The sequence below is a fragment of the Podarcis muralis genome, chromosome 3 (genome assembly GCF_964188315.1).
Source record: "Podarcis muralis chromosome 3, rPodMur119.hap1.1, whole genome shotgun sequence".
NCBI lineage: Eukaryota > Metazoa > Chordata > Lepidosauria > Squamata > Lacertidae > Podarcis > Podarcis muralis.
The window spans coordinates 18,802,108-18,827,439 of NC_135657.1; the positions used below are offsets into that span (position 1 = coordinate 18,802,108).

At 49.8% G+C, this 25,332-nt stretch overlaps 2 protein-coding genes across 8 annotated transcripts in view; one reads left to right on the plus strand and one right to left on the minus strand.

Annotated features, from left to right (window-relative positions):
• Nucleotides 1-21,634, plus strand: part of LOC114594774 (phosphofurin acidic cluster sorting protein 2-like) — a 189,686-nt gene extending 168,052 nt beyond the window's left edge. Inside the window, exons 10-25 of one of the 3 annotated variants that reach the window (XM_028724888.2) lie at nt 762-855; nt 1,493-1,564; nt 3,244-3,371; nt 4,035-4,167; nt 4,782-4,886; nt 6,077-6,183; nt 7,648-7,802; nt 8,065-8,175; nt 8,866-8,968; nt 9,380-9,451; nt 13,592-13,634; nt 14,837-14,879; nt 16,153-16,294; nt 16,427-16,650; nt 17,514-17,627; nt 19,439-21,634. In XM_028724888.2, coding sequence (XP_028580721.2) covers nt 762-855; nt 1,493-1,564; nt 3,244-3,371; nt 4,035-4,167; nt 4,782-4,886; nt 6,077-6,183; nt 7,648-7,802; nt 8,065-8,175; nt 8,866-8,968; nt 9,380-9,451; nt 13,592-13,634; nt 14,837-14,879; nt 16,153-16,294; nt 16,427-16,650; nt 17,514-17,627; nt 19,439-19,554 — 1,762 coding nt within the window. In that variant the 3' untranslated portion in view covers nt 19,555-21,634. Of the gene's footprint in view, nt 1-761; nt 856-1,492; nt 1,565-3,243; nt 3,372-4,034; nt 4,168-4,781; nt 4,887-6,076; nt 6,184-7,647; nt 7,803-8,064; nt 8,176-8,865; nt 8,969-9,379; nt 9,452-12,872; nt 12,906-13,591; nt 13,635-14,836; nt 14,880-16,152; nt 16,295-16,426; nt 16,651-17,513; nt 17,628-19,438 lie in introns of all 3 variants that reach the window. The other 2 variants (XM_028724889.2, XM_028724890.2) reach the window with 2 other exon arrangements.
• Nucleotides 21,635-22,929: 1,295 nt separating this feature from the next.
• LOC114594773 (cullin-9-like) overlaps nt 22,930-25,332 on the minus strand; it is a 33,549-nt gene continuing 31,146 nt past the window's right edge. For all 5 annotated transcript variants that reach the window (XM_028724887.2, XM_077925510.1, XM_077925512.1 and 2 more), the window contains exon 30: nt 22,930-25,323. In XM_028724887.2, coding sequence (XP_028580720.2) covers nt 25,039-25,323 — 285 coding nt within the window. In that variant the 3' untranslated portion in view covers nt 22,930-25,038. The remainder of the gene's footprint in view (nt 25,324-25,332) is intronic.

A 25,332-nucleotide genomic window follows, 5' to 3' on the forward strand; every position in this document is an offset into this window, starting at 1 on the left:
GACACGTGCTTTGAATGCAGAAGGTCCCAGGTTCATTCCCTGGTATCTCCAAGGGTAGGCTGGGAGAGACTCCTGCCTGAAACTCCAGAGAACCTCTGCAAGTCAAGGCAGACCAGGGTTAGCATATCTTTTGCAACCCGACGGAGGCGTTGCCTTCTGGGCAACTTTTCAAGAGCTGCATGCCACGTGCAAATGTAAATTTTGGGCAAATTCCAGCCTGGCAAAAACCACTCGAGAGCACAAAGCAAGGATGGTGAAGCGAAAGGTGGTGGTGTTGCAGAGGGTGTGTGGCCTGGGCCAGATGAAGAAGCCTGAGGGCCTGAAGTTCCCCACCCCTGGGTGTAGCCAGTAGATGGACCAGTGGCCTGAACTGGCCTATAGCAGCTTCCCAGTTTAGTGGAACGGGGAGGACATGACTTTTTCTGCCTGGAAACGGGTGTGCTCTGCTCTTGCGGTGTCCTTTCTCTGCCTCGAAGGTGAAGACTTGCTTTCACGCTGCTCAACGGGCCCCACCACCTCCCTCCACCCACCCCCCGCAACTGTCTTTGTGTGTCCATGTCAGGCCAGGCCAGGGCTCTGGTGACGGGTTTTTTTGCTTGCGGTGCTTCCTGGGGGCAGAGGCTGGGGAGGGGTTTGAGCCCAGGGGGCGGGGCGGGTGATGGTGACTTCACTTCTCCCTCATTTCTCTTTCTCTCTGTCTGTCCGTCTGTCTCTCTGTCTGTCTGTCTGTCCGTCTGTCTGTCCGTCTGTTTCTCCTGCAGGCGCTTCTTTGAGGGCGTCTCTCACTCTGGTTCCCAGACTGAGATCAGCAGTCTGCACGGCCAAAAGGGGCAGGAGCGAGAGTCGGGCAGCCCTGTGAGTTACTCCTCCTCCTCCTCCTCCTCCTCCTCATCTTCCTCCTCCTCCTCCTCTTTCCCCCTGCTAGCAGCCTGCCTGCCTGGGCCTGCCCCCCGCAGAACAGCAGTGGGGAACCTGTGGCCCACCTGATATTTACCGGACTCCAGCTCCCATCAGCCCCAGCTTGCACGGGTAATGGGAGTTGTAGTCCAACAACATCTGGAAAGCCTCAGGCTCCCCCCGCCACTGTTCCAGAACCGGCCTGCTGTCGAGAGCAATCCCTGTTACATTTCTTCCTCCTTTCCCCCACCCCACCCCCTGTCTTTTCCTGGATAAGCTGCTTCTTTTCACAGTATAGGAGAGGTGGGTTAACTGGACTTACTGGCTCAGCCGCTGGGGGCACCCTGGTCCCTGCAGTGCTGGGGATTGGGCTTCCCTGCCCCCTGACCTCCGCCGCCATGTTGCTTCTCTCCTGGGGCGCCTAAACCAAGCAAAGTGTGTTTTGGAAGGGTTTTGTTTTCCCTGTGCTCAGCACCGACCTGCTTCCGCTCTCTTCTTGGAGATGCTTGAATCAGAGGTCCTATCTACTAACTTATTCCAACTTTTATTCTCACTCCTCTCCCCACTGCCTCCTCGCCTGTCCCCGTTCGCCCAGGGAGAAGCAGAGAAGCGGAAAGTGGGTGTCCCTCGCGCCCAAGACGAGGGTGTCATGGAAACAGCGGCTATGGTGAGTCCAGCGTGATGAGTGATTACCAGCCCTCTCCGGGCAAGGCTTTGCTCGTTTTGTTATGCTATTTTGAAGGGTATTGGCAAGAAATATAGACATTCTGTGACCTATCCCAGTATTCCTTCAGCAATTAGACCTATCCCGCACTCTGAGGAACTCCCAATTCCAGTTTTTAAGGGGTTTGTCTCTTCTGAATGAAGATGAAGGAAGTGAACCTGGTGAGGAGCACAACTGGATCATCTGTGTGGATCTCAAAATGGTCAGCTTCCTGCCTGGACAACAGAAAGGCTTTACCAAGTACCTGAATAACAACGGCTTGTAGATACCACTGGGAAACAAAAAATAGCAGTCACTTGTGTGATCCTTTGGTTCTTGCCAAACCATGGGAACCCCAAAAGGCATACTCTTCCGTTTTCCTTTTGTCAAGTCTCTAAGCATTTCCTCACAATTGTGACAAACAATATGCAGAGCCCATTTCTTGTCTTGGTCGCCCAGGGGAATTTCAAAATAGCTTTTACAGGCACGCCTCACAAATGCTGTTATATTGCGTCTTTGACAAGGAAGTGCGTAGCAGCCACATCCATAACAAAAGGCATGAGGCTTGTTTACACATTTTTGTCTACTTGAAGAAGCCACGGTCCGATCTGAAAAACACAAATATTTAGGTTACAAAACTATAAAAATAAAAATTAAGTTTGCAAAACAATAATTACCATGTGGTTAGGGTAGATCAACGTGTCAGTGTCCACGTATCCCCAGTGTAAATATGACATACAGTGGTACCTTGGGTTACATATGCTTCAGGTTACAGACGCTTCAGGTTACAGACTCCGCCAACCCAGAAATAGTACTTCGGGTTAAGAACTTTGCTTCAGGATGAGAACAGAAATTGTGCTCCGGCGGCGCGGCAGCAGCAGGAGGCCCCATTAGCTAAAGTGGCGCTTCAGGTTAAGAACAGTTTCAGGTTAAGAACGGACCTCTGGAACAAATTAAGTTCTTAACCTGAGGTACCACTGTATCGGCAAAAGTCGGTAATTGAAAGATAACTATAGCATGTACACAAAAATTGATTTCAGATTTGAAATCAGCATTGAAAGAACATATAAGAACAGTTGAAAAATCTCATGCCACAGAAAATGAAAAAAAAAATTGTTCCCCAGTGTAATTTAATGAAGAATAGTGCAATAATTTTTATGAAGGATTATTTATTACAACAGCAGTCATAAAGATGAAACGTGAAACACATAGAAAAAGTGAGGTTTACAAAAATTCTCACAGGGATGCTGAAACATAAAGCAACATAAAAGCAATACAAAATAATCGTTAACATGAGCAGCTGATCACGAAAGCTTGTACAGCTGCGCAGGCATAAGAGGGTTTTCAAGTTGCTCTTGGAAGTCAGAAGCAAGGATGCTTGCCGTATCTCTGCCGGCCGAGTGGCAGGGACACCAAATATCCAGTTTCTAGCTGAAGCTGATCTGCGACTTGGGGGGCAGAGGGTGGGAACAGAGCTCTTTTCCAGGGCTGGCTCTGCACATTTTGCCCAAGGATACCTGCCCAGGGGAAGAGAAGCTGGCTTTCTCCTGTCAGTCAGGCAGGGGAAGCGGCTGGCTTGGTATACTAGCTGTTTGATGTTACCAAAGAGTGAAAGAAGAAAGACTTTCTGTGCATCCCCTCAGGAGCTGGAGGCTGATGAATCCTGCCCAGGAGGACCTGGCGAGACAGTCCTGAAGGAGAGCAGCGTGGACAGGCTGACCCAGCTTAGCAGCAGCAGCAAGCCAGAGTTCCCAGCCACTGTTTCTCCCAGGTAAAGAAGTCCTCTCTCTTGTGGCTGGTGGCGGAACAGCGGCTGCTAGCCTGTCGCTGTTTTGCGGGTGGGATTCTGTCGCATGCTGGCAAATCCAGGCGGCGTGACTGAAGTGCTCAGGCGACCGCAAACCGGCTGTGGTCGCAGTGCTCTGAATGGGCATGGAAGAGGAGCAGGGCCTGGTGGAGGGGACACTACAAGAGTAGCGGCTTGATAATGGCACAGTCTGGATACTCGGGAAAAAGTGAATGAACAAAGCATGGCAATTCTGAGTTAAAACACCTTGTGTGGAAGCAGCTGGAAAGAGCTAAAATGCAATGAATTGTAACTTAGTTGATTTGACAGGCACCCACCAAGAATGTCTCCCCTGGAGATCCTTCCAGTCCTAGGTTTGGCATGTAGATACTGAAAGCGGGGAGAGGTGATCTTTGGAGGCATGGTGGCTCTTCCCTGCTCTCTGAATCCATGTGAAAGTCACACACACCCCGGAAATGTCTGGGACCCAGTGGGGTCTCTCTGAGCCTGGGCTTGTCACTTCCGCCGCTGACTTTCCCGCTGCAGCTAGTGGCAGCCGCTCAGTCGCCTGGCAGGCTTCTCTTTTTGCCACCCGCCAGGTCCAGCTTCCTCCGTATCACTTTGACAAACCAGACTTTTGCCTTTCAGCAAAGCTGAGAACAAGCAGTTGTGGCGGCCACGCAGCATGTCCGTCAAGGACAGGCAGAACTCCAAGGGCCAGGGCGATCGGACCAGCAGCCTGGACAGCGAGAGCTCCCCAGACTCACGGCAGGGCACCCAGGTCAGGCAGTCGGGTGGGGGGAGGGGCTTGTAGGGGGAGGAAGGGTTCCCCCCCCCCCCGGGAGGGAGGTCAGTCAATCGCTTGGAAGCGGTGGGTTGAGGGGTTTTCTTTCCTTCCATCCTTTTTCTTTCCTCCCTTTCTTTCTGTTGTCCCTTTCTTTTCGTCTTCCGTTTTATGTATCTTTTGTAACTGCAATTTTACTGTATTGTGGGGAAATGTCGATTAAAAAATATAATAATAATAATAATAATAATAATAATAATAATAATAATAATAATGATGGGGTGGGTTGGTGGAGCTCTGAGATGAAAAGAATTGGCAGCTCCTGGCATCAGAAATGGGCCAAGCAGTGAAGGTTGGTCCAGGGGGAAAGGGAAACTATCCCATCCTCCTTAACAACCAGTTAGGAAGTGATTCTGTTTATCATTGGCTGTGGCGCCACCTGCTGGTAGTCTCCTCGGCTTCGGCCCTACCAGTCCCAATGGAAACCAGCCACCGCTGGGGCCACGAGGTCTTACCTGCCTTTGCCATCCTCTAGGTCTTTGCATAGCCAGCCCAAGGGTGGCTGTGGGTTCGTGCCAGTCTGTGAATGCTCCTCTGTTGTGCTATTGCAGGTGCCCCGAAAGTCTGTGTATGACCAGCTCAACCAGATCCTGGTCTCGGATGAGCAGCTGCCCGAGAGCATCATCCTGGTGAACATAGCCGAGTGGCAAGGCCAGGTAAGGGAGCCCTGGGGATGGGCAGGGAAGCCTTGGTACCATCTTCCTGCATCTTGCATGCCTCTAAAGCCAGCCTTTCCCAGCTGGATGCCCTTTGGGTGCTTGTTGGACTCCATCTCCCATTAGCCCCAGTCAGCAGGGCCAGTGGTCAGGAATGATGGGAGTCGGAGTCCAGTAATATGCATGCTGGAAGCAGCTCTTTGGGGTTCCAGGCAGGGGGTTCTCCCAGCCCTACCTGGAGATACCAGGGATTGAACCAGGACCCTCTTCTAGGCAAAGGCAGGTGTTCTACCCCTGAGCCACAGCCCTTTTCAGTGGGTTTTCAGCTCCCCCATAAAATGTCACCCTCTATTATTATTATTTGGACATTGAGCCAGAGCTTTGCAAATGCTGCTGTAGGCTCCGGCTCAAGGAAACTCCCCAGCTTGAGAGTAAAGAAGAGGCTTAGTTCACATGAACAAGCTGGGAGAAACACCCCAAGCCCAAGTGATCTGGAGCAGAGGCCCTGAGCTCTCTTGAGTGCTTCCAGATGGGTATTTATTGTGGGATGAACACTCCTCATGCATGCAAAAAATAATAATAAAAATGCTGCATCCCTGCAGTATAATTGGCATCAAGATGTCAGCTCCCTATCCCTTCTCAAATTTAATTTTCCAAGAAAACCCCACTGTTAAATAATTAAAAAACACAACTGTTGCCAATGACCCATTTGCAATATTTGAACCACCCTCTTACAAAATTAAAAACCCTCAGCTGGAAGCACTGCCAACCAGGAAGCTTCAGTGGCTACATGTTTGTTTCCAGAGCGGATTTTTAAAGTGTGGGTAAAAGCCTCTCCAGGCTCAGGCAGGTTCATATGAGCACAGATACTCCTTCAAGTAACCTGGGTCTAAAGCCAGAATGGGGAACCTTAGAAATGCTAATGATTCTCAAATCAAGCCAACAAATAAATGAAACCAACCTGTGGCTCCTCTAGATCTTGCTGGACTGAAAAATCCCATCATCCCTGACCATTGGCCATGCCGACTGGGGGCAATAGCTTGAAATTCAACATTCTAGAGGGCACCATGTTGGCGACTCCTGGATTCGGGGAAGGGCTCTGGTACCTCCCCAGCAAGTTATTTTTGCAAAGTGTTTGCATTTCTTCTTCATCCCATTCCTGCCTCCTATTTCTGGTTTCCTCTCGGCAGTATCTGTGCGACCAGCTGCAAGAGCACAAGCAGCCCATTGTCTCCACCTGCTCCATGGCGGATGTGCAGGCCGCTTTCAACACCATCGTCTCTCGCATCCAGAGATAGTGAGTATTGCCGGCGGGCAGCAACAAACCAGGGTCTGAGGGCCCCATGTTGGTTTTTCAGGTGGACCCCGAAGAAAGGACTTTGGGGGTTCATGTATGCAGGGGTTGCAGCCACCCAAGTTGCTAAGTGGTGTGCGCCTGAACCCTCAGGCTTGCGCACCACACGCATGAACTCAACATGCAGGTCTCTAGGAGGATTGGAATCTTCTGTGTTGAGTTAGTACCTGCGTTCATGAAAAATGCCTGTGTGCCTTTAACCCTTAGAAAGAACGTGTCATGCCAGGATGTAGGGAAAAATTGGTTTGCTACACGGAAATAAAACAAGAATACAGTCATACCTCGGGTTACAGACGCTTCAGGTTGCGTTTTTTCAGGTTACGGACACGCCAAAACCTGGAAGTACCGGAACGGGTTACTTTTGGGTTTCGGCGGTTGCGCATGCGCACAAGCGCTAAATCGCTCTTTGTGCATGTGCAGAAGCGCCGGTTCGCAACCTGCACGTGTGCGCACACGGTGCTGTGGGTTGCGAAAGTGATTCCTGCACGGATCACGTTCGCAACCCGAGCATCCATGTGTGGGCAGCAAGCATTAGACACCCACACCTTGAAATCTGTAAAGAGAGGGTCTGATGACCCCCCAAAGCCTGGAAAGTAAGTGCAGAAAAACCTGATCTTGAAGAAAACGGAACTCAAAGGCACAGAACAGAGACTTGAGCCTTCTGCAAGTGCTAAGCTCTTCTCTTCAGACCCCTGTGCTTGGCAAGGGGACAGCTTCACTCACCGTGGTCCAGCAAACTGTAGGATTGATCCTTGAGGTCCTTGAGGAGCAAAGAGGGGGTCCCCTTGAAGCTGTGAGCTGGCCAGTCATTGAAAATATGGAGTTTATAGTTTGTGGAGAGGGAGTTTCCTGAGTAACGTAGTTCAGAAGTCCTTTGAACTGTGTGTGTACTGGTTTGAAGTAAAGAGGATGAAGCCTTGGTTTTGGGAAGACTGCATCTTTATCTCTGTAGTTTCTGGATAAGAAATGCACCTTGAAAGAGATGTCGGTGTCTGTGTGGAGTCTGGTTCCTGCAATAATATAAGCTTTTCTGGTAAATACAAGGATTAGTGTGCTGATGTTTTCTGCAGCTATTAGGTCAGGATGTTAGTCATTCATTCCAGGTAGTGAGCAGAGACCGAGACAAGACTGGGCAGGGCACCAGTGTTTGTCTCTCGGCCACCCCTTCTCCCTCCCTTCCTCTTTCTTCCTCTTTCTGCCACCCCCCCTTTCTTCTCTTTCTCTCTCCCCCCTCCTTCCCACTCGCATGGAACTGCTCCTGGTTTTGTCCAAAGGCTGGTAGATTCTAGGCTTTGTGATGGCAGTGGAGTAGTGAGGCGCCAGGGGGTGGGGTCAGTAGTTTGGCTGTGCTCTTTCCGGGGGGGCTGCTTCTTTGTGAATCTCTCAGCCTCTCTCTTCCTCCGGCAGCTGTAACTGTAATTCCCACATGCCTCCCCCAGTGAAAGTGGCCGTCGCAGGGGACCAGAGCTACCTGAGCATCGTCCTGCGCTTCTTTGTGGAGCAGCTAGCCGGCAAGACCCCGGACTGGCTCAACTATCTCCGTTTCCTCGTGGTGCCGTTGGGTAAGAGCTTTGCCATGGCTGTCCTGGAAGGCCCCTGTGTCTTCCCTGCTAGGATTTCTGCCCTGGTTGATATGGGAACATCCCTTCGGCCTCTCCAACTGGAAAAAGAAAAAGATGGGCTGGAAATAGTGGAGGCAAACCAGGCGAAACAGGATTTTGCCCTTCCTAAGGCGGTGCAAGCTTTGCTCTACTTGCCTTCTCCAGCGTCGTAGGTATTTATTTATTTATTAAAATGCTTCCTTTTCCTCTGTGTCGTTGGCAGGCTCTCACCCCGTGGCCAAGTACCTTGGCTCTGTGGACAACAGGTACAGCACCTTGTTCCTGGATGCAGCCTGGAGAGAGCTGTTTAGCAGACTCGAGCCCCCTAGTTCAGGTAAGTAATAATAATAATAATAATAATAATAATAATAATAATAATTTATTATTTGTACCCTGCCCATCTGGCTGGGTTTCCCCAAGCAGGACTTTTTAAAGGCAACATCTTTATTGAAAATCCAAAAAGTACATAATTATATGTGAGACGTAGATAACAGAGAGAGAAAGAGAAATAGAACCCGTGTAGAAGGGGAAATAAAGGGGGGAAACCCAAAACTGCATATTTTACAAAGTTGTTCTTGTACTTCACCAGATCTTAACTTATAACAGTATTTGTAAGAATGGATTCCAAATATCATGGAATTTGTCCATGGCAAGTCTGCGTTTATATGCAAGTTGTTCATATGTTGCGAGTTTGTATATTTCTTCAATCCAATCGTAGAAGGGAGCCGCATTTTTATTTTTCAGTCCTATTGCTGTGGTAAGGGCACGGCGAGTCCACCTTTTGTAAGGTTCCATGTGCTGGGTATATAATTCAAGAGGATGTTTTGCTCTGTAAATGTCAGGTTGTTTCGTACAGTTCTGTTGATAGTTTCAGTTACCTTCTGCCAAAAATCTTTCAATATAGGACAAAGCAGGCCTGTCTCCAGCTGGGGAGGAGCAGGGTGGGACCGGGTGGGATGGGGCAGGGGGCTTGTTCCTTAAGGATGTTCTGCCTCGTCTAACTCTTCCACTCGCCTCCTTCCAGACACAGTGGATGTCCCTGGTCGGGTCGTCCAGTTCATCACTGGCGCCAATGTGTCCCACCAGTTGCCCATTTCCGAGGCCATGTTGACCTACAAGCAGAAGAGGTAAGAGGCCATCTTCCTTTCATACACACACACACACACACACACACACACACACACTATGGGCAAATGAAGGAGCTACTTAGACCCACCTTCTACACCACATGGGGTCCTATCATGGGCCATGACTGCTTCCCTGGATTCCCAAGGGATAGTGTGCTGGGTTGGGCAGTGGTGCAGAAGCTATGTAGAGAGTCCCACTCTTTGTTGTCAGCTTTTCCCTGGCTCCTGGATAGCTCCAGTGTCTCTGAACCTGCTCCTGAAGCCCAGTAGGGTTGAGAGCAGAAGGAACAGGCAGCTCTTCTGTCATGGGGCAGAGAAGAACACCTTCTCCCAGGTGCCAGGAGAAAGGCAGGCCCGGTCAGTGGTTTTGGGGAATTGCAAGTTCTGTTTCTGTGCTTCCTCCCCCCGCAGTTCAGGTGTGTGGGGTACTTCAAGCCCTGCTGTTCTCTGCTTGCCCCTACAGCCATCGGGGACTGGCACACAGTACGTACGGCTGGCTTGCTGCACTCCCCGCGGGAGCTTCTGCAGGGTTAGGGGCTCTGCTTTGGGCCGGGACATGTCCTGGGATGGGTGTCACCATGCCCCAGCCAGGCATGGAAGCCTGTGAGTTTTGGGCACAGGGGAACCTCATATCCTTCAAACCAGGGGTGGTGGTGGGGTGTCCTTCAAACTCATTTCAGAGTCTTGGAGCATTGCCTTCAAGTGGAAGCAAAATGGGCATTGGCTTCTGAGCACTGCATCTCCACCTCCAACTCGCCACTTACAGTAGTTTTACTTGCCACTAAGTTAGACCTTGGATGCGGGTGGCGCTGTGGGTTAAACCACAGAGCCTAGGACTTGCCGATCAGAAGGTTGGCGGTTCAAATCCCCGCGATGGGATGAGCTCCCGTTGCTCTTTCCCAGCTCCTGCCAACCTAGCAGTTTGAAAGCACGTCAAAGTGCAAGGAGATAAATAGGTACCGCTCCGGTGGGAAGGTAAACGGCGTTTCCGTGTGCTTTTCTGGTTCGCCAGAAGCGGCTTAGTCATGCTGGCCGCCGGCTCCCTCGGCCAATAAAGCGAGATGAGCGCCACAACCCCAGAGTCAGCCACGACTGGACCTAATGGCCAGGGCCCCCTTTACCTTTACCTTTAAGTTAGACCTTGGACTTGGCAAAATATGGGCAATGAAGCTCATGGAGCTGGGTTTTTTTGTAGGCGTGGGCAACATGTCATTGATGCAATAATAGTGCATTAGTGGTAGATTTGTACTGGACCATTTTCACTTCATTACGCTTCATTAGTTGTTTGGTCTGCTTCCTCAATGCGATCACATTCTTGGCATCAGAACAGGCCCTACAGCAAGGGTGGCCAACTGCAGCGACCACCACGTGCAGAATTTGGCACAGTATTTTGTGTGCAGACTGCAGAGCTTCGCTTTGTGCAGGGTTTGGCTTTTGACGTTCCTTTTCAGACATCTGCAGCGGCGGATGCCGGAGGTGTAACGATGCGTCACAGCAGCGCATGTGTGCAGCTAGCTTGCCACGGGCTGCCGCACAATGTGCCCAGGCGCTTCACATAGTTAGCGCAAGCTTGTGGTTGTGCAACTCAATGCCGCTGTCGGAAAACCAAGGCTGGGGAGAGAGGTTGCTTTGTGTTGGGGCAGGGCGGGGAAGAGTCTGCAGTGGTCGACTTAAGAAGAGTTCATCCATGGTGACCTGAAAGCTCTGGGCCCAATGGCCTTGCAGCTGTGTCATATTCCCATCAGTCCCAGGCAATGTGAGTTGTGGTCCAGCAACATCAGAAAGGCCGCAGGTTCCTTACCTCTGAAATAGATGGTTTACTATTCCACTGGCAACTAGCCTACATGTAGTTTTCAGTCCTTCGCCAAGCTGGTAACCTCCATCGTTGTAGGACTTCAAATGCCATCAGCCTCAGCCAGGGTCCCAGTTAGAGGGTAGATCCACCTTCCCCAGCCTGTAGTTAGACTCCAACTCCCATCATCCCTGACTGTTGGCCATGCTGGCTGGAGCTGATGGGAATCAGAGTCCAGCAACATCTGGGGATCCAAGGTTGGGCAATGCTGGCATCGAGCAGAGTACTTATTCTGGAACCCACTGCAAAGTGTAGCAGCTTTAGGGCAATTAATTTGGGTGGCAGGGGTTGGGGTGTTCCAGAAGCCATGTGTGTTAGATGTGGAAAATGCTCTTCAAAAGTGTGAAAACTGTGGCATCAGCTCCAGCATCAGCCTGCTAAATCCCAAGATCAGGTGGAGAGGACTCTGGGCATGCTGTTGTCATCTACATGGGAGAGTGCAGGTCTGCCAGGGCATCTGAGTAAGACTGTGTCATAATAAACCCAAACAAACCCAATAATAATAATAATAATAATAATAATAATAATAATAATAATAATAATAATTTTGTTATTTATATGCCGCCCATCTGGCTGGGTTGCCCCAGCCTCTCTGGGCAGCTCCCAACAAAACCCAACAGTGCCTGCCAGGCCTGGCGCCAGGAGTGGCCCCAGCTCAGTATCTGCCTGTGCCTCAGCAAGGGGCCAAGGATGGAAGAGAGGCAGAACCCCTCTAGTGCTGTAAGACATTATGTGTACTGACAGCAGCCTCTGCCAGTCTGGTGCCCAGGCAGTAGTCCAATTCACCAGTGCCAGGTTTTACAGAACCATCCCAATCCAGTTTAGGCTACTGGATGAAATGGAATGATTCTGTAAATAAAGATGGTTCGCTGGCAGGTAAGAGGACAGTCTTTCCCAGTCTGATGCTCTGCAGATGTTTTGGGCTGGCCAAACAAGTTTTGCCTTCCTTTCTCTTTATGTAGCTGTCTTCCCTCCACCACCTCTTTTCTCTTTTTGGCCCTTCTGCAGGAGACCCACCCCACCCTTCCCTCTAACTAAGCAAGAGCCTCCCTCTTCTTTGGGGGTCACTGTGCAGTTTGGACCCAGAGAGATGAGGGCGCAGGCAAATGGGCTGGGGTCAGAAGGCTGTGGGTCTTTAATGGGGGGGGGGGAGAGGGTGGTGATGATGATCATGAAATTACCCACCCTCCATCCTACGATCCTAGGGTGGGTTAGCAGTATTAAAACATGTGAAAAACACTTCAAAACAACTTACAATCATACAGAAAGGTGGGTCCTAAGAGCATGCACCTGAAAAGCCAGGGTAAAGAGGTGATGTCCCAGTCCCCCCTCCCGAAAAAAGATCTGGAGCCAAATGACAATGCCTACATTTTTATGATGATTATGGTTAAATTCATTTAATCACCAGCAGGCCTCAGTGTGGCTGCCAAGTGGAGCATTAAAAACAATCGAAACAGATGGCAATCACAGGGATAGCTGTTTGTTTACTATTGGGTTTGTTTCCTGTTGCGCAGTTGTATAGGCCACCCCTTATCTGTACTGATACCAGCGAAGGGCAAGCCATAAACCCAGGGGGTGGGGGCCATTTTCTAGCCCAACGGTTGCATTCCTTTGTCTCCATCACCCGCCATGTCTGATCTGGTGGAGATTCCTGCTTTGCAGGGGGTCGGACTAGGTCCCTTCGCACTCTGCAGTTCTATGATCCTATACATAGGCTGGGCAACCAAAACACAAGCATCGCAGGTGTCCCAAGGCCAGGGTGAACAGGTGTGTCTTCAGGGAGACATCCCCCTTCCCCTACTTCTGACTCGGTTCACAAGCTCAGAACCTGGCTGCTTAGATTCAGCCAGAAGAAGCTTCTCCCCCTGCTGCTCAAGAGTTCTGGACCCCTCTCCTCCCCAAAGCCGCCATTCAGACGGACACCACTTCTGTGTGTGTGTCTGTGTCACCTCCCGGCGCCCGTCATCTTAGTGACCGCTTACGTTCCAGCAGTTCTTTACGCCTCTCCCTCTTCTTGGTCTTTTTTGTTTCTTGTTTGTTTTGGCATTCAAGGAAAAGAAGCCTCTATTTTGATTTTTATATCAGGTATTGGAACTGTGGCTTGCTGCAGTGTTGCCCTTCTTCCCCGGTGTCTGTCCGTCTCCTCTTTGTCCAGGAACAGAGTTGCCTCCTGACTCCTTTCTCCCGACCCCCGTCTTGTGTGAGACAAGGGCTGCTGCCTGTTCCTGGTTGCATGTTGGGGAGGGAAGGAAAGCCACCCCCTCCTCCTGAGCCTCTTAAGCGCATCTGTCCCTGTGCTCCTCGTCTTCCTCCTTCCCTCCTGCAACCTTCCCTATGCCGTGTGGTCCTGTGCTCAGCATTTGGGGTGGCCGGGGGTGGGGTTGCTTTGCTGCGTAAGGCAGAGGAGTCTGTCTTGCTTCCCTCGCCCCCCGTCCCATCCCAAAGATGAGACAACATCGCTTTGGCTCTCTCAGAACGGCTGCTTGTTTATAACTCTTTGCTGGCTGGGGGGGCGGGCGGGGGGAGGCTGTGCACTGACGAGACACGTCAACAAGGACAGGGACAAAATAGTCTGGATGAAGCATCACCTCGGGGTGGGGCGGGGGGCCTGTCCCTCTCCAGCTCAGGAGGATGGTGAGCAAAGGATGATGGGAGGTCCTGCTGGCTGCATGAGCTACCCCCTTCTCCACAGTTGCCTTTCCAGGCCAAGGATTCTTTCCAGGAGGGGGGGCGGGGTTGCAGCTTTTAATTGCCTCTGCTCCATTTCACAGCCCTGACGAGGATTCCTGCCAGAAGTTTGTGCCGTTTGTCGGGGTGAGTGCTGTTGTTGTTGGGGGGCCGCTAGAGCACTCAGAAAAGCCATTGCCCTTCTTCTTGGCAGCACCCATATAACTTGTCTTGCAAGTTAATGTTAGGAGAGCCAGTGTGGTGTAGTGGTTAGGAGCGGTGGACTCGTAATCTGGTGAACCGGGTTCGATTCCCCGCTCCTCCACATGCAGCTGCTGGGTGACCTTGGGCTAGTCACACTTCTCTGAAGTCTCTCAGCCCCACTCACCTCACAGAGTGTTTGTTGTGGGGGAGGAAGGGAAAGGAGAATGTTAGCCGCTTTGAGACTCCTTAAAGGGAGTGAAAGGCGGGATATCAAATCCAAACTCCTCCTCCTCCTCCTCCTCCTCCTCCTCTTCTTCTTCTTCTTCTTCTTCCTTTCACCTTTCCCAAGGTGGTCTGCAAGGAAGGAGGTAGTTTTTTTTTTGTTGTTTTTTTAAATAATATTTATTCAAAGTTTAAAGATTACAGAAAGAAGTAAAAACAGAGAAAAAGTAAACAATACAAATCAATACATTACAATACATAAAAAAAACCAAAAGACACAATACATCAAAACAAAAACAAAAGCAAAAACAATTAAAAACACATCCAATATTTCCATATCTTTGTCTTTCATTAACTTGTTTCATCGACCTCCTCACACCTCCCTTTTTTGTATTGTAGTTATTAATTATTTCAGCAAATTCTTTCCATCTTTCACTGTTTTCTGTCATTTAATTGTCTTGATTTATTTTAACCTTATCTTACCATTAAAACCCTAAAACTTATTTGAACTTAACTCCTTATAACGTTTCTACTAAAGCCATGTAATTTCATTCCAACATTTTTCTAACACTCATTAATTTTACAATATTTCTCTAAATAAATTTTAAACTTTTTCCCAATCTTCTTTCACCGTCTCTTCTCCCTGGTCTCGGATTCTGTCAGTCCTTTCTATCAATTCCATATGGTCCATCAACCTGGTGATCTTCTGTCCGAGGTAGTTTGGCAGGAGGCCACAGTCACTGTCATGTGAGGTGTTGGTTCAGCCTTTGCCAATCTGGCACCTCCCAGACATTTGGGACTACAACTCCCATCATCCCCTGCCAGCATGACAAAGGCTGTGTTAGCTGCTCCTTGGCGTGGAAAGTTGGCTCTCAGCAAGTCTTTGGGTACTGACTGAGGCTTTTCTCCTTGTTCCTTGGCAGGTGGTGAAGGTGGGCCTTGTGGAGCAGTCCTTCAACACCTCAGGTGAGAAAAAGGCACTGAGCCAGGCGCCCGGAGGCTATGGCCAAGACAGCCTGGCTCTGGTCTCCCACCTTGCCTGCATCTTGCAAGGATGATCCTCCTCCAGTTTGCTGGTGGGCTCTGGAAACTGCAGGAGGGGAGAGGACTCTTGTGGTCATATATCGCTTATGGGTGCCCCATGGGCATCTGGGTGGCCACTGTGAGAACAGGATGCTAGACTAGATAGACCATTGGCTCTTATGGTCTTATGTAATAACTGGATCTTTTAATGTTTGGTGTTTTATTGTCTTCTATCTGTTGGAAGCTGCCCAGAGTGGATGGGGCAACCCAGTCAGATGGGCAGGGTACAATTATTATTATTATTATTATTATTATTATTATTATTATTATTATTGACTAGGCTAAGCTGTGTCTAGCAACAGTAAGCTCCCCAAGGTGTTTTTGGTGCAAGGCTGTAAATCCCAGCTTTGGGAGAGCAGATTATATAAAAGATGTAAAACACACAATGAATGAGGGCGCTTCCAGGTGTCACTATTTCCAGGCGGGATTCAGTCACAGATCAGAAAATTAAGATTGTGCAGGCTGTAAGGTTGTTATTGTGCAATAGAAACACATCCCTGCAGAATCGAGACTTTTTTGCAAGAAGACGAATGATGGGGGAAGGCACTGGGAAGGGTGGAGCGGCATTTGATTGATGCAACATCACCTAACCTTCCTGCAGACAAAGCAGAACAAATAATAATAATAATAATAATAATAATAATAATAATAATAATAATAATAATAAAGTTTATTATTTATACCCAGCCACTCTGGGCGGCTTCCAACAAAATATTAAAATACAGTAATGCATCAAACATTAAAAGCTTCCCTAAACAGGGCTGCCTTCAGATGTCTTCTAAAAGTCTGGTAGTTGTTTATCTCTTTGACATCTGGTGGGAGGGCGTTCCACAGGGCAGGTGCCACTACCAAGAAGGCCCTCTGCCTGGTTCCCTGTAACTTGGCTTCTCTCAGCGAGGGAACCGCCAGAAGGCCCTTGGTGTTGGACCTCAGTGTCCGGGTAGAATGATGGGGGTCGAGACGCTCCTTCAGATATACTGGATCGATGCCGTAGTAAACATCTAAGACAATCGTCTAAGCTTCCCCCAAACTTTGTCCTCAAGAAACAGGTCATCTGGAAGCACCCTGAATTGGATGGATGTTTAAATGCCACCAGGGTACTGAAATCAGCCACCATCTCCCTGGTATAATATGGCCATTTCCCCCCTTTCCTCAGTTGATTCTGACGATGTGACCATCTGCACCACTTCGCTGCTCAGCTCGTCATCTCCATCTGGCGGAAGCGTCCCCTATACCAAGGAGGTGGTGGGTACCCCTCCGCCCTCCCCATCGGTCAGCAGCGGGCTCTCGGGAGCTGGGTAAGTGGTGCGCTTCCACCTCTGTCCCCCTCAGAACCTGGAGTGGTACAGTCCGGCCTGAGCTGTGCCATGCTGTTCGCCTGGCTTGGCTCAGGGTTCATTTTGGTTGCAGCTTCTGTTTCTTCCTCCCAGCAACCTGAGTCCTGGCGTGGAGGTGATGGGCCTGCAAGTCGATTACTGGACAGCGCAGGGTCCAGAGAAGAGGAAAGAGGCCGAGAAGCGGGAGACGGGCATCAAAAACACCCTGAAGAGCAATTTCCGCTCCCTGCAGGTCAGCCGCATCCCTGGCCCTGGGGAGCTGACCGCCCCCAACACCATGGCCATGACTGTGGTCACTAAGGAGAAGAATAAGAAAGGTAATCTTCCCCAGAAGCATCACAGTTCTTTGTTGTCTGCCTACACCAGATCAGCCTGCTGGTTTATTTGTTGCTATTATTTTACTATTGACATTGATTAGTTTCATACTGGCCCAAACAGTTTCCTTCTAGTCCAAACAGTGGTCCCTGAATTACCAGCGATCCTATTTGGGTGGGCCAAGACGTGCCAATAGATTTGTGGTTGAAGACGGGAAACAGAATGTTCCACACAATGCATACAGTGGTACCTCGGGTTACAGACGCTTCAGGTTACAGACTCCACTAACCCAGAAATAGTACCTCGGGTTAAGAACTTTGCTTCAGAATGAGAACAGAAATCGTGCGGCAGCAGCGGGGCAGCAGCAGGAGGCCCCATTAGTTAAAGTGGTACCTCAGGTTAAGAACAGTTTCAGGTTAAGAACGGACCTCCAGAACGAATTAAGTTCTTAACCCAAGGTACCACTGTATTACATTTTAATTGCATTGTGTGTAATTGCTTTTCTTACTTCTTACATTGCACTTCATTTTATTAACAGTTCAAATTTCACGGAATTCAAAATGTAATACAATGAAATGCAATGTGTAAGAAAGAAAAGAAGCAGTGAAAACACAATTGAGAATCATAACGCATCATAACTGCCGCCTCAGGCCAAAAAATTGGTGAGTGGGCTGGCAAAACCCTCAGCAATTTTCAAGTGGTCTGTGGGGCAGGGGGAAAAGTTTGGGAACTGTGCATCTAGTCCTCATGGGCAGACTCTTTGCATGCGCTGTGGAAAGGGGCATGAAACTCCTCCAGTGCTTGCTCAACGTTGGATTTCACTGTGTGGACATCTGTTGAATCTCGAATGGTTATCTTTTGGTAGTCATGTTCCTGACTAAGAAAAACAAAGAGAAGGACTTGGAACCGAAGAGTCAAGTAATTGAGGGGATCACACGCCTGATCTGCACAGCCAAGCACCAAAACACCATGCTCCGTGGTGAGTGGGCCTTTTCTATGGCGGCTGAGTTGTTGTCCTTTTCTGAATAGCCCTAACCAGAGCTCGGTTCGCCTTGTGGCTCCACCAGCGCTCTACAACAGGGTGTTTGCAAACTTATTTGGACCAGCAGGCACATTTTGAATGTTGAGGAAGTGCTGTGGGCACCAGTCACAAAATGGCTGCTGTGAGGTGTGTGGCATATGACAGAACGAGAGAGAGAAGAGAGTGCAGTCATTGTTACTTCCAGCCCTCACCTACCAACCTGGTACTGATTGTGGAGATCACACAATAATGGTTTCACACACAGATGCTGTTGATGTTTTAATCAAAGGGGAGTATTCCCCCAGTACCAGGGAAAATCTACTAGGTGGCTAATAATAGTAATAATTTATTATTTGTACCCCTCTCATCTGACTGGGTTCACTCTTGGTGGCTTCCAACGTACAGTGGTATCTCGGTTTAAGAACAGCCCTATTTACGAACTCCACAAAACCAGAAGCAGTGTCCTGGTTTGCGAACTTTACTTCAGTCTAAGAACGGAATCCGAATGGTGGAAGGGCACCGGTGGCAGGAGGTCTCATTAGGCAAAGCGTGCCTCAGTTTAAGAACAGTTTTGGTTTAAGAACGGACTTCCGGAACGGGTTATGTTCACAAACCGAAGTACCACTGTACTTAAAAACACATTAAAAAGCTTCCCTATACAGTACTGCCTTCAGATGTCTTCTAAAAGTTATATAGCTGCTCATCACCTTGACATCTGAGGGGAGGGCGTTCCACAGGGAGGGCGCCACTACCAAGAAGGTCATACCACACTCATCCTCACCACACCAACAGTCCACACTCACTCATTTCTCCCTCTCTCTCACAGACCACACATTCGCTCATACTTCTTTGCGTCTCTCTCACACACATACCTCTACTTTTCAGACCACACATGCATATGCTCCGTCTCTCTCACATGCAGACCACATGTGCATCTCTTCCTCTCTCACACACCTAGACATGTGCAAGACTTTTCCAAGGGCAGCAGGGAGGCACAAGTACAACGTTGAAAGAGCAAGCAAATTTCTCACGAACAATAGGCAGAATGGTGTGTGCATTTGGCTTCCTATTGCACATCCTAAAAACACTTCTTACTCTCTTTTTAAGTAGAAGGTGGGAATCTGGGGCTTAATGGATCATCCTGGGGGCACAGAAAAAGACCTCCAGGGGCACCAGGGTGAAAGTTCTTAGAAGAAGGTTAGTGGAGAATGCGGGCACAATTCAGGATTATTGCCTGAATTCTCCACCAGTCTGTTATACACCGTGGTGTCTGCAAGCCCTAAGTTAGCAACCTCTGGGCTTAACTTGAATGGCATTTCCTCCTTCACCACCAGCATACAAGAGCCAGTGTGATATAGTGGTTAGCAGCAGTGGGCTCGTAATCTGGTGAACCGGGTTCGCTTCCCCGCTCCTCCACATGCAGCTGCTGGGTGACCTTGGGCCAGTCACACTTTTCTGAAGTCTCTCAGCCCCACTCACCTCACAGAGTGTTTGTTGTGGGGGAGGAAGGGAAAGGAGAATGCTAGCCCCTTTGAGACTACTTCGGGTAGTGATAAAGCGGGATATCAAATCCAAACTCCTCCTCCTCCTCCTCCTCCTCTTCTTCTTCTTCTTCTTCTTCTTCTTTTTCTTCTTCTTCTTCTTCTTCTTCTTCTTCATCTCTCGCTCTTCCCTGGAAGCCCCAGTTCAACTTCTCTTCTGAACGCTTGCTTCCACACCTTCACTGCTCCCGGCCTGAATGCTCTTCCTCTCTTTTGCTTCTCCTGCAGTTTGTATTGACGGCATCGAGTGGAACGATGTGAAGTTTTTCCAGCTGGCCGCGCAGTGGCCGACACACGTCAAGCATTTCCCCATCGGCATCTTCGGCTACACAAAGAGCGCGTGAGGATAAAGGAAAGGAAGCAGCCCGAGGCAACAGCCTGGGGGAGGACTTGGGTTCTGCCGTGCTGAACAGAGGAGGGACAATCCAGCTCCTTGCTTCTGCCGAAGATGACTGAGTGGACTGGACTGGACTGCCTGATGGCCCAGGGCTGGAGCCCTGATCCGGCCAGGGCTCTCTTTGGCTCCATTTGTTCTGTGCAAGGAGCATCCCGATTTGCTTTACGTCTCACCCATGAGGTTTTTTTTTTTGTTTTTGTTTTAGTTTTTAACGTGAACTTGGTCCTAGGAAACGGAAGGAAGGCACACACACACCTGCACGCATTCACAGAGCTTTCTCAGCCTGAACACTTGAAGACTTGGCCGTTGGGCCAGTCTTCCTTGTTCCAGGAATGAAAGAGGCCAGGGGGGGACTTGCACAGCTCCCCAACCAGCTGGGGCTCTGTTCCCTCCCAGGCCTTGCCACGGGCAAGAAAGGGGGTTTGCTCAGCCAGGCTCACCCCATTGCATTCTGGGCAAGCTGGACCTCTGCCCACAAGTGCCACTCTGCAGTGCCCGCCCCCAGTGCACAGAGGGCTCCTGGGATCTTGGGTACCTTGCCATCTTTTAACACCAAGTAGCTTTCCCCGTCTCTCCTAAAAAATACTTGGCCCCTCCTGCTTGGAGTGGGCCTGGCACTGCTCAGCTTCTCATGCCCTGATGAGATGCCCAGGCGGGAGTATAGAAAGCAAGTGGTACAGGGATGGCAAAAAGGAAAGGCAGGAGCAACGCATTTCTGCAGCAGGCAGCTGGTCCGGGTACAAGCTGCTTTGTGTAGTTCAAGACGTTTGCAAGACAAAAAACTGGAGTTGCTATGCTATTGTTTGCTTCCCCCCATTTGTCAGGGGGGAGGTGGCACAGGAGTGCCCGAGCCCAGGGCAGCGCTTGCCTCTGGGACCCGATACAGATCCACAGATGGCGGGATTGCTCTGGTGCAGCAGAGCAAAGGGACTGAATCCTAGAAGGGCTGGTTCTTTGCCACTTTAAAGCACAGTAAGCCGACCTCCAGGGCAAAAGGCGGGAGAAACTCAAATGAGTGCCATTCCAATGGAATAGGAAGGGGGAAAGGGCCTTGCTAAAGCAGCACAGCTTGTATGGGGCTGGAGGGGGAAGCCGAGGGGCTTCATCACCAACCGATCTGTTCCGGCTTTTATTTGTGGGGGGCGGGGGGAAGTACAGAGAAAGCAGGGTGAGAGAAAAAGAGAGTTGCGGCAGGGCAAGGCCCTCTTCTTGCGGGATGTACTGCAGCTGTGGTGAAACAGTGTGTGCTTTGATTGCTGGGCCCTGCTAGGTAGGTGAAGCAAGAGGGGGAGCCATTGCTCGCACAGCTGAGGGAGGGCAGGCCAGAGGCCCCTGCGGCCTGTGCCCCCGGGAAGGCTTTCTGGCCAAGGCGCTGTCTTGCAATGGAGCGCCAGCTTACGTGCCGTGCACTCCATTGATGGCCACTGCACTCACTGCAGCGCTCTCCTGAGCTCCGCAAGCCGGGCCGAGTTGCAGCTTCGCGAGGCAGGTCTCTTCCAGAACAGGATGTACAAGGAGGAACAAGTTCCTTTTAAAAATGACTGACACACAGACACAGATATCTACACGAACACATCCTAAAATCCAACACGAGCACCAGAACGAGAGAGCCAGTAACTGCAGCAAAGGTGTCCTGAGCCTAGCCTTCCCGTGGCAGCTATTTGTGCCTCTTTGCCCTCCTCTTCCCTGACGAGATCCGCCAGCGCCCCCCCCCCAACCCCTTCCCTTCTCTCTCCTTTTCTCAAAAACCAAGTGGACTCCAAGGCCCAGGCCTCCCTGCCTTCCTGGAGCTCCTTGTGTCACTAGAACTGCCAAACCAACCTTCCCCTGCCTTGAAAGTGTATCCTACCGAACTCAAGAGACCTAAACTGTGGTATTGCGCCTGCTCGTCGGACGCAGCTGCTCGAGGTTAGGAGAGCAGGGATGGTGGGTTAACCCCATTTTTTACAAGATTCTATTTTTGTTAAACTTAATGTAAGGTTGCTTTCTGGATTAATTTTAATAAATTAATGCTGGTACCATTGTGACTGACGAGGCTTCGGGTCAATTTGTGAGTCGGCTTGGGATTTTTGGCTTGTTTTGTAAAAGGTCAAAGAACTATGGCGACTAATTCTGTGAGCAAAAGGGGAACCTGGGCTTGCAGTTTTTGAAAACACTGGCTTCTCCCACTGCCATGCATGTGGCAAACCGCGAGGGGGGCTTCAAAAGCGGTTGTAGAGCTTGCCGGTTTTGAGAAAAAGTTAATGCAAAGGCACCAGGCTACTGCAAGCTCCTTGCATGAGGCCAGGGCAGCTTTTTAGCTCTCAAATGCAGGGTCTAAACAGGGATCCCTGATGTGTGAATGTTATGCAGCAGAAATTATGGCTAGCTTCTGCAGCACGTCAGAAGTTGGTGACTTGTTCCTAGACTCTTCCTACTTGTCTCTCTTATTTAAAAGCTATCTGGGTTCCAACCATCGTGCACTTTGTCACCCATATCTCCAAATGTTTCCCTGTTCAGATCTTCATAACGGATTGATCTTTCGGTGTCAAAGGTAGCGGGCCAGCAATGAAAACCACTTTCCGGCATCTCAGACTTATCTGTTACCAGGTTAGAAACAAAAGCATGCCACACATGCATACTTCCGAGAGGAGAGGCACTCTAAGTCTTTGGATAAATGTCCATCTTTTACTATTGGCAGCCCCTCCTGCCTCCTGTTAAACCTGACCCCAGCATGCACAGTTAGACACTGTCTACCAGCATGCTGATCTTGGGGAGAAAAGGCGCAGTGTGGGTGCAAGCCAGCTCCAGAAGCCTCTGCATTGGCTTCCACAGTTCCACCCGTCCCTAAACAGTTGAAAATTTGCTTTCCAAAGAAGTTCAGGCCTGAGAGTATAAAGCCTTTTGTGATAGTTAGTTTTCCCTTGTCTAAAGAACCGGTACTTCTTTGTTCCACATCCTGTAGTAATCTGCTGAAATCTTTGGCAATGGGAGGGTATTTTTTTTAAAAAGGGTGGGTGGAGAGAATGGGTGTGTAAAGATGGCTGAAACACTTGTGCAAAGTTGCTTGTGCTTAACTGGTTAAGGAGTCCAGCTGCATGAAGGCAAGACAGCTACGGTGTGGCCACCTATGAGATGGCCAGGCTCAGACTGCCTTTCAGGTGCTGAGTGCCACCGCCTTCCTCCCTTGTTGCAAGCTGAAGTCCATTAACCCAGGCACCCGATCACATTTCTACCAAACAACACACCGCCTGAATTCAGTTGCTTGCAATAAAGACAGTAACTTGGTTCATGCTAACGTTATACCGCTGGACCCATGATAGTGCAAGGAAACCAGGCCATGGATTCTTAACCAATTTGTTTTATTGTTACTATTATTATTTGGACTTCAGCAGTTAATGGGATTGCAGGTTTTGGACTTCTTCAGAAAGGAATGAAATGACAAAGCAGCTGGCCATTGCATTGAACGAGGCAACAGAAATCATGGGAGGTAAAACAATATGCAGAAGTACCAGTGAGTGAGATGTCTTACGCCTCATTTTTGACCCTCCAACAGGGCAGTCCAATTTTTCATAACAAGTGGGCCGCCAAGAGTACTTTGACACAGAAACTGTGGGCTGCACACTGCCCTGATGTGTGGGAGAGCAGTGGGGGGAGCAAGGTGAAAATATGAGCCCCCAGTCCTCACACTGGCTTCCCAAAAATTAGGTAAGCAAGGTACTGCGCTTTGGGATGGAGGCATGAAGCTCTGGCCGGATCCTAGAGTCCTCCCACCTCCTTGCCAAAGCTGGGAAAGTGCTAACTAGACTTTGGGGAGGAGGTGTGAGGACTCTGGAACCCTGTCCTGGCCATCATGTCGCGTTCCCAAAGCCCAGCACCTCACGCACCTGATTTTGGGAAGATGACAGATCCTGTTTATTTCTGACCCCTGGTCATGCTGGCTGGAGCTGAGGAAGGCTGGAGTCTTAACAGAAGGTCAAAGGCCACATGGCCCATCCCCACAAGCCATATCAATGTGTAATGTATAAAAACTGGGTGTCTCCAACCATCCCTTCCTTCAGTGACAGCTATAGGTCCCTATAGACCTCTACAAATACACATATTACCTACTGGGGATGTGGACATTATAGCTACTACACAAATTGTGTGTACTTGTTATGTAAACGAACTTGCTCACAAGCTACATCTGAGAGTACAAACTTCTAGGTCTCGTTTTAAAATTAAACAGCTGGCCCTAGCAGCTAATTTACTGCACCGTGGTTCGCAGTGACCACCCCAGGCCAGATCTGGCCATGGGCAAGGGCTTCAGCACCCATCAAAGGCTGACTCATCCATTGCAAAGGGAAAGGTGCTGGCCGTTCACTCTTCAGCCTCTGCCCAGTGGCACTCACTGTTAGGCTAGAATGCGAGCGGCTCAATCATTTTTGTGATTATTTATTACATTTGCATACCACCCTTCGTCCAAAGATCCCAGGGCAGTTCACAACACAAAAATATAAAACGAGAACACAAAATACACTAAAAATAAAAAATAAATAAAAATAAATACACCAGCACTAGATTCCTACACAAAGGCTAGGCCGGATGTCCTGTCTTATGGACTGAAAGGGTGTCTTAAAGAAATCAGAGCACATGTAGCCAACAGGAGGCACTTTAGATGACGATGGACTACAACTCCTGAAGATCCTGGACCACTTGCTATCTTGGCTGCAGCTGTCAGGAGTGGGTAGTCCCATCATCTAGAGGACACCATGTTGGCTAGCCCTGGATTTGAGGATTACAAAAAAGAAAAATGGACCAAAAGTGGCCTGAGTATCAGCTCAGTGAGGTGCTAGCTTTGTCCAGCAGCCAAACGAACATGCAAGGATGGGCGATGCTCCCTAAGGCCAGAGACATTAATCAAAAGATCACATTCCCAGCGAGGGGGAAGGAAGCAATCCTTCCATCAGGCTGTGTTGGCATGGCAGTTTGACACTGGGAGAAATAAGGCAAGTATACAATCTGGAGAAGATGCTTCCCGAGTTGCCTGGGTTATACAACCCCAAGCGATTCTGGACATTCAGGAAAGGCTGTGGTTGCTTACCAACCAGTCTTTGTTGCATCCTATTGCACCGAATAACAGGCCGGCTGCTAGCCCGGGAGGCTTACGGCAGGCCGGCAGCCAGGCAGTGGCAGCCCCTTGGCTCAAATAAAAAACATCCACCTTCTGGAAGCAGCTGCTTGCGGCAACTTTTCTACTTTCTCCTTGCAGGAGGGAGCCAGCTCTGCCCACCGCAGCCCATAACGTTACTGAAGCTCACTTTGCTCGTTGCTGAAAAGGCAGCTTGCAATCTATTAGGAGGAGTCAGAGTCCGCCGTGGAGCAAAAACACCCGTCGCCCTCCTCGCCGTTGCCTTGAAAACACAGGAAGGCAGCATTCTGGGCAGCTGTGTTGGCAGGCTAGCAGCCAGTTCTACCTAAATGTAGAGAACGCCTGTCTCTTTTCTGGGCAGGGTGCAGTGGGTGCTTTTTTTATCTCAACGGTCTGGAAGACTACTTGAGGCTGGTTCCTTGGTGCCGGCAGGGCGGGGGGCTCCGTGGAGACGCACTGCAAGAGATGTGGGTGGTCTTCCCGGCGCTGGATGGAGCCCTGGTTTAGCAGGTGGAGCACGCAGGACAGGACGTCAGCGCTGCTGCAGCAGAAGCGGGAGAACTTTGGGACTGAGCCCGGCTTCCGTTTCTGGCAGGCATCTATCACCTGGGAGAG